This window comes from Microtus ochrogaster, linkage group LG9 (assembly GCF_000317375.1).
Source record: "Microtus ochrogaster isolate Prairie Vole_2 linkage group LG9, MicOch1.0, whole genome shotgun sequence".
Classification (NCBI taxonomy): Eukaryota; Metazoa; Chordata; class Mammalia; order Rodentia; family Cricetidae; genus Microtus; species Microtus ochrogaster.
In genome coordinates this window covers 6222657-6230487 of record NC_022034.1, presented here as the reverse complement: position 1 = coordinate 6230487, position 7831 = coordinate 6222657, and the positions used below count along the sequence as shown (strand labels likewise).

At 48.2% G+C, this 7831-nt stretch overlaps 1 protein-coding gene across 2 annotated transcripts in view; it reads right to left on the bottom strand.

The window, feature by feature from the left end:
• The window catches only part of LG9H6orf118 (linkage group 9 C6orf118 homolog), a 20775-nt gene extending 13967 nt beyond the window's left edge, over positions 1-6808 (bottom strand). For both annotated transcript variants that reach the window (XM_005363368.3, XM_013352302.2), the window contains exons 1-3: positions 6779-6808; positions 2149-2855; positions 1242-1364 (exon numbers count right to left, since the gene is read on the bottom strand). In XM_005363368.3, coding sequence (XP_005363425.1) covers positions 1242-1364; positions 2149-2855; positions 6779-6803 — 855 coding nt within the window. In that variant the 5' untranslated portion in view covers positions 6804-6808. The remainder of the gene's footprint in view (positions 1-1241; positions 1365-2148; positions 2856-6778) is intronic.
• Positions 6809-7831: the final 1023 nt, after the last annotated feature.

The following is a 7831-nucleotide window of genomic DNA, read 5'->3' as shown; positions in this document are numbered from 1 at the left end:
GCCTCCCCTGTGCTTGCTCACAGATTGGCTAGACTTGCTGGCCAGCAAGTCTGGGATCTTCCTCTTTCTGCCTTTCCCCAGCACTGGGATTCAGATGTGTGTATCATAACACTCAGGTTTTAGGTAGGTACAGAGTATTGAAACCCAGATCCTGCAAGCACTTTGCCCACTGAGTTATGACCCAGCCCCAAGTATTATTTTTTTTGAATGCATAAATCCCACAGGTATTAGATAGTATTTTGGTTAAAACCACTTCAAGCATGAAGTCTAAAAACTATGCAATGTGTTTAAACACACACACACACACACACACACAAATTTATAACACTGAATTGTCGTTGAATCCTATATTGACTACAAGCTACTAATTCAAGATGCTGTTGGAAAGCACCCTGACACATACCCAAGCATGCTATCCCCTGCCATGCGTCAGTCTGAGAGCTGCAGAAGGGGAGGTGGCAAGAGCTCCGGGAGATAAGCGGCACACTGCCATCATTAGCCACCCCTTGTCCCCAGGGAAATCAGAGCACAGCATGGCCTTGTGATGGTTGGGATGAGATCGTCTCCACTGGCTCATGTATTTGAACACATGGGCCTGAGTTGGTGGTACTTTGAGGAATGTAATGGAGCCTTTAGTTGGTGATGCCTCAGGGGAAGAAGGGAGCCACTGAAGGCAGGCTTTAAGTACTTATATCCTGGTTCTAGTTTCTGTTATTTCTCTCCGCTTCCAGTGCATGAATGACAATGTGATGGACCAGCTTCTGCCGCCATGTGTTTCCTGTCTGTTGCTGTGACTTCCCACCACCACGATAGGCTCTAGGCCCCTGAAACCCAAGCTTAAAATAAAGACGTTCTTCCCTATCTTGTTCATAGTCTGGGCATTTTAGCACAGCAGCAGATAGTTAACACAAGCTTTATGCAACTCGACTTCAACCTGGATCCCACAGAGCTACTTTCAGGGCAAAAATCACAAGGTCTAAGAGCCTCGTTCTGAAAGTGCGTTTGCCATGCTGTTCTGAGCTCATGGTTGGGAAGCTGTGGTGGACAATCACAGGCCTGAGCAACAAGTTAATCAGTGCTTGCTTCTCATGACTCCCATGACAGACAGGACAGGACACAGATCCTCTGACTGATGACTTCCTCTGGGGAACTGTGCAATTGCTGTGAGGCCCGAGACCTCTCAGGAATGCAGCTTCTCCTGCATAGCTCTCAACCATAACGAGGAAAATGCCCCTTGTTACCTTAACCTCTTTCAGGAGGTCCCCGAAGATCAAAGAGCTGTTGCAAATATCCTCAAAGATTTCCCCAAAGACCTGCAACCGGTTGAACTGCTGAGGATTGCAAGTGCATATCTTCTCGAGCTCCTGGAAGGAGACGCATAGTCAGTCCCTAAAGGCAGTGGGGTCCCCGTGTTCTTTTCAGAACAGTTTGTCCTTCTGAGGGTATGGTTGGAAAAGGCGATCCAGATGCTGGACTCTGAGAGCAGGTGGCAAATCAGGGAGCCTCTGATATCCTTCCTTCCACAGTTGCTTAGAGCCTGGCCACTTGTGTGTGTTCACGCCTGCTCATTTTCTCTCTCCACCCCTGCCTCCTGCACTCCGAAGTTCATCCTCTACCCCCTCCCCCGCTCCTCCCCTTTCTCACAGAATTCTCGTTCCTAACCCTAGGCTCTGGCTCTCTGACACTTAGATGGCTCTTCTCTCCCCTCCTGCCTTGAATTCTTACTCACACTGTGCTGCCCTGGTCAATACGGTTCCCTCTCAGCCCAGTCACTTCACACATCACAGCCCCCACCAGCACGCCCCCATCATTCCTAACCCAATAGCATCTGTATCAACTCTTTTGCCCAGGCTCTTCCCACCCATCTTCTACAAGAGGTTAGTACCTTGGATACAATGTTTCCAAAGCTGTCCCCACCCATCACTGAATATTGCTGATCATGAAATTTACCTTCAGCTTACTTTTCTCAAATGTCACCTTCCTCCCCATCACCTTAATTCTTATTGACCATCCTGGATATTAGGTGCATCAGCCACATTGTTGCATTCTGCCTGAACAAGTAACTGGAGTACCTCGGGTTGAGTCTGGGCCCATGAGGGTCTCTAAACTTTAGCCCCATGTTGAGCGCATGAGCCCCACTCCCCTTACCTCCTTCAGTTTGTTCTCGTGGTTCACAGCCACTTTGCTCCCCGTGAAATCATTCTTCCGGAGATCTTCCTTTGCCAACACTTCTTTCTGGAAGCTAAGGAACTTGTTGTATCTGTCAGCTTTTGTTATACCAGCTAGGTAGGAGCTGACATAGTGATACACATCCCTGCCTGGGAGAGACTTGTAGCACTGGCGACTGGATGTCACCTCTGGGTATTTGAGCACTTTCATCTCAGGCAACCTGAGCTCCTCCTTCCTGTGTCTTTCACGCGAGAACACGTGTCTTTCCCTTACTTCGTCGTCCTCCTCGTCCTCTGGAAACGTCTTCAAGGCGACACCCTCTTTGTAAGCATGGGAAGTGATCACACGTGGGTTCAAATACCGGAACAGCTGCGTGTTGTGGCTGTCATTGGGATGCAGGGCTGTGTTGATGGTGAAGTAAGCCCATGCGTCTCTCATCTTTGCTAACTGTTTGTCTCTGGACACAGAGGGTGGGAAGACCCTGCTTTCCTCCCTTGGTCGGTTTGCATTGTGCCAGTGCTGGGTGATAGTCTGGGGTGGCTTATAAAGTTTGTTGGGGTTCAGGTGTCCAGAGGTGTAGACATAGACATCATCCCTGTGATCTTCCTGGAGTCGGGTGAGGAGCTCCCTCAGGTTGCACAGAGTCTTAACACCACGCGTCTCACAGTGCTTCCACTTCAGGTAAACTGCTCAGGAGAGAAAGCACAACCGTGAGCCCCTTCTACAGCCACTGGGAAGGTCTTCAGAGAGGACAAGATCAGCCCTTGTAAGTCAAACACACCTGTGGCCACCTCAGGTGTAGCTGAGGATAAAGAACACGTGGGTGAGCCGCAGGGGCTCTTATCAGCATAAAACTCACAACCCTCCAAGGGCAACCTGCTGGATAGTCTCAATTGTCAATGTGACACAGTAAAATCACCCATGAAGGGAATCTCAAGAAGGGAGGGTCCGGATCAGGTTGGCCATGAGGTCTTATTTGTCCCAGATTGTCTTTATGACCTTAACTGATGTGGAAAGAACCAGCCCACTATAGGCAGCACCAATCCCTATGCGCAGTGCCCCAGATGGTGCAGGTGGAGAGAAAGCACAAAGGACAAGAAAGACATTTGCGTTCTTTCTCCTCTGCTCTTGACTGTGGTGCAAAGTGACTAGCTGTTTGAAGTTCCTGACCCCTTGGTTTCAGTGGTGTGATGGACTGGTGCCTGGAATCGTAAGCCTGGCAAACCTTTTAGCTCCTAAACTTGTTTTTGTTGGGTATTTTTTATCAACGAAATGAAAGGAGGAGCATCAACCAGAAAGGAGATGAAGTGCTTTGACGTGACACAGTGTTGCTTACGAGTATAAGCAAAACTACTCTGAGAAGGCAATTTTCACATAAGGTTCTAATTTTCCTTGGCAAGGATGAAAGGGTCACCTCTAAATGTGATTCATAAGGCATGCCAGGGAATAGACAGGGGTTGCTTATTTGTTTGATTCTTTCTCCACTCTAATTACCAAAGTGGTGTTTCTCAACCTGTGAGTTGTGACCCCTAAAAATCAAATGACCTTTTCATGGGGGTGCCTAAGACTGTCTGAAAACACAGATGGTTATATTATAGTTAATACTGTAGCAAAATTACAGTTATAAAGTAGCAAGGAAGATCATTTTATGATTGGGGGTCCCCACAGCATGCTGAACTATATTAAAGAGTCATGGCATTAGAAAGGTTGAGAACTGCTGCTCTAGAGACTATCAAGGTCCATGCACCCAGCCCTAATGACTGACCTGCCCTTCAGTTCTTCCTCTCCTGAATATTGAAACAAACACGTCTGAGAGGGAAATGTTTAAGGTTTTACCCAGTGCTACAAAGAAATGCCCTTGACTGGCAAAATATTGTGACTTTCAAAACCGATAGTCCTGAATGTCCTCCAAAGTATGAACACAAAAATTAGGAGAGAAAAACGACCCCAACTGTGAGAAATGGGAGTGGGAGGTTCCCGATGCTACAGAGACATTCTTCCTCTAGTTTATGTCCAGGAAAGACTCAACCCCACCAAAGCCACCAGAGAGTTCTTTCTGCTTAGAACAACCTTCCTAATGCTGTGACCCTTGAAGACAGTTCCTCAGGTTGGGGTGACTCCCAACCATAAAATCATTTTTGCTGCTACTCCATAACTAAATATCTGATATGCAGGCGGTCTTAGGTGACCCCCGTAGAAAGGTCATTCACCCCCAAAGGGGTCTTGACCCACAGTCGAGAACTGCTTACTTAGCTTGTGTTTCCCCTGACTTGCAGCGATAGCCGACAAACCCAAGTGCCATTCTTTCTATCAGGATCTTACACTGTCTGCCACGTGTTCTGTTCCCTGTGCGAAGTCACCAGCGTCCTGACTAAAGACACTAGCAATCTGCACCTCCCCCCATGTCCGCCCAACTCCCTAAGACTCCAATGTTTGAACTGCTCCTCGGGAAGTGCAGACCCCCCACAAATGATCTGAAAACAAGCTGGCTTTGGGCGAAAACAAGAGGACTTTTTGAACGTTCTTTAATGCTGACAGTGCGGTGTTGGGTTGTTAGACATGGCGTCAGCTCAGTTAAATACCCTCTATATCATTTGTTTTCTTTTTCTTTTTTTTCTTGCCAAGATGCAAATAATAGGCTTTACTGTGAAGATTACATTAATTTAGACCATTTTACTCAATCTAACCAGCTCCTGATTTTATTTCCGTTCTCACGAGCAGCGTTTGGACGAGCTCTGTGGACTAGGAGGAGAAAGCACTTGGGACACTGTGAACTCAGAACTGTGTTCCGTGGTCACTGAGGGTGGACTGTGAGTGGGTGAGTGTAGTGGACACTTAACATCAACACAAAAACAAAATGGAGGCCCTCCTGCTCCCTGTCCTGACATGGGATGTGCTGACAGCAACATGCTGGGATCAGGTGGTCCACACCAATCAGGAGCAGAGGCCCCAAAGGTCTGCAAAGACAAGAAAAGCCTCAGCAGGTTCATACAAACCCAGGCTCCAAAAGGTTCAGCAGACTCTGGTCTCCAATGTACCTCAGCACACAAGAACCATTCATATACTTTAGCAACAAGAGATCCTGTGAGGCCCTGACTTTGTAGACTCCATTTTATAAAAGGGGTTTCATCTTAAGCCGTCTAGTGACCGGGGACCAACCTCAGTTCCAGGAACATGCTGTGATAGCAGAATTTAAATGATACCCTAGAAATAGCCAATTAAGGAGCAGGGTCATAGAACTTATGGAGGTCCAGATGTTTTCTGCAGACACCCTCGTCTTTGCAGACCTCCTGACAGCAATTTGCGGTCCTTTGTTAACAGTCTGCACCCAAAGTTTGACCAATGGTTGCAGAAATCATCTTACTCTGTGCCCCCTTCAACCAATCCCAAGCCCCAAAATATGTGTCCATCCACCCCGATTGTGGCAGTTCTCCTTCAAAAGCTCTCCTTTCCCTGGGCACGGGGTCTCACTCTCTCTTCACCCACTGTGTTGCTGTGCTGGAAGAGTGTGGTCCAGACTTGAGTTTGTTAAACAAAGACCCTCATGCACTTTGCTTTGGGACTGGCTCCATGGATTCATTTGGGATTCAGTGACATGGGCATAACAGTTCTTTGGGTGACCACGTCTCACCAGGTCTCTTGCTGATAGCCCGGCTCTCTAGGTATTGAACGTCCCATGCCATGCTGACCTGACTAAGCACACCTGTGGCTGCCTTCAAGGAACACCTGTAGTGGAGCTAGCAGCCACTCACCATCCTTCCCACCAGTGGGTGTGGACGTGGGGGTCTGCTGGGCACTGGGCCTTCAGACTGGTAACCCCTTGATGCCATCACCTCTACCAACCGTCCACGAGTGAACTCTGCCTCTGGATATCGGTGTCATCATGTAGAGTGAAACTGTTAGGTTGTTGGGTTTATTTCATGTGAATTCTTCTCCACATATGACTGCCTGTTTCTCTGTGATCTTCTGTGTTCCAAGACAGCAGTGTGGTACAGAAAGTTGCTCTGAGCTCAACTATATAGAAAGCAAACACTGAACTAGTGAGTCCCTCCATCCGTTTCCCTCCGGGGCACTGTACATACTAACACACACATGTACACCTTCACATACATCCCACAACATAACATGTACACCTTCACACGCATCCCACAACATAACATGTACACCTTCACACGCATCCCACAACACAACACAGACACCGTGGGATGGTTACTTTTGATTTTAACCTTGACACAGCCTAGACACCCTGCAGGAACCCTCCTCAAGAGAAATTGTCTAGATGAGGTTTCCCCTGGCTGTGCCCTGAGGGGTTTTCTTAAATGGGTTAATTGAGGTGGAGAGACCCACCCTGTTTCCTGGGCTGGACTCTAGACTGAATGAAGTCACGTGTCCTTTGCTCCTGGTTGTGGAGAGAAACAACCAGCTTCTTCAAGCTTCTGAAGGGGCAATGTGTCTCTGGGTCCAAGCAAAGCATCCTGATCCAGGAGCTGATCTTCGGCCATCAGAAGGGTCCCTACTTTCAAACCCACTTCTGAGAAACAGGCTTTCCCAGGCAATCAAACATCACCTAAGCCAAGTAAACAGACCAAAATGGAGACAGACAACTTACAGTCAGGTTCCAGATCCTTAGCCATCGCCCCTCTAGTCACCAGTTGGGAGTCAAGGCTGCAGTTGCCATGGGAACAATCAACATTCTTAGCCCCTCCTCCACAACATAGCTGTGGGGCCTGGCCACAGGGTGGCAGGAGAACCAGTATTTCCCATGGCTCCTCTGCCAGGCCTGCTAGTATTGCCAGGGAGCACAGGAAGGATGCTCACTGGCTTAACTTTTCAAAACAAAACATTCCTTTGGATTTGACAGCAACTAAGCAGACTTATTATGGAGCCTGGGGACAAAAGGTGACTCTTCTCTGTGGTGTCCCAAATGAATGTGCTCCTGCTAAGGTCCTTGGTTCAGCCCAGAGCTCAGTGGACACTAAGGCAACCCTGGGCTGTGGTGTTACTGTATATGTGATACCACCACCAATGGAGATTCTAGACTTCTGTTGACCTACTCAAGGCTGTCCAGGGGGGAAAGAACTCCGATTTACACACCTCCACCAAACTCTATCGCCTCTTTTTTTTTCCTCCAGCCAGAAAGAATTCTTCCAAGTCATAACAGTCATGCTACCCCTTAGGTGACAAATCAGAACACCAAGGGTTGGATACCTGTCAGGCCTTAAGAAGACAGAAAACCCCAACTCTCTCCTACTGTTTAAAAAAGTCCATCAAAGTGATTGAAGAAGTATATTCAGTTATTATCTGTGCAACCTGTCAAAACAAAACTGGATTTTTCTGGAAGCAAATCCCTGGTTTACTCGTGTTGTTCTATGTTCTTCCTCTGTGTGATGCTGGGGGCCCTCTGAAGGCTGAGGGATGGGAGGACCAGACACACCTGGGCTGTCCCAGGGAGGAGCTTCCTTAGCAGCAATATCTACGCCTGCACTGTGGAAAGTCAGGAGAGCAGAGGTGCTGCTGCTCGACCCCAGCCCCACCGTGACCTTGACCTATGACCTCAGCAGTGAATCCTGACCCAGAGCCAGCACTGTGGAAAAGCGGCTGCAAGGTGCTTCTCAGTTGTCAAGATCTGGTGTGCAAGGGAACAACTTACCTCAGAGACAAA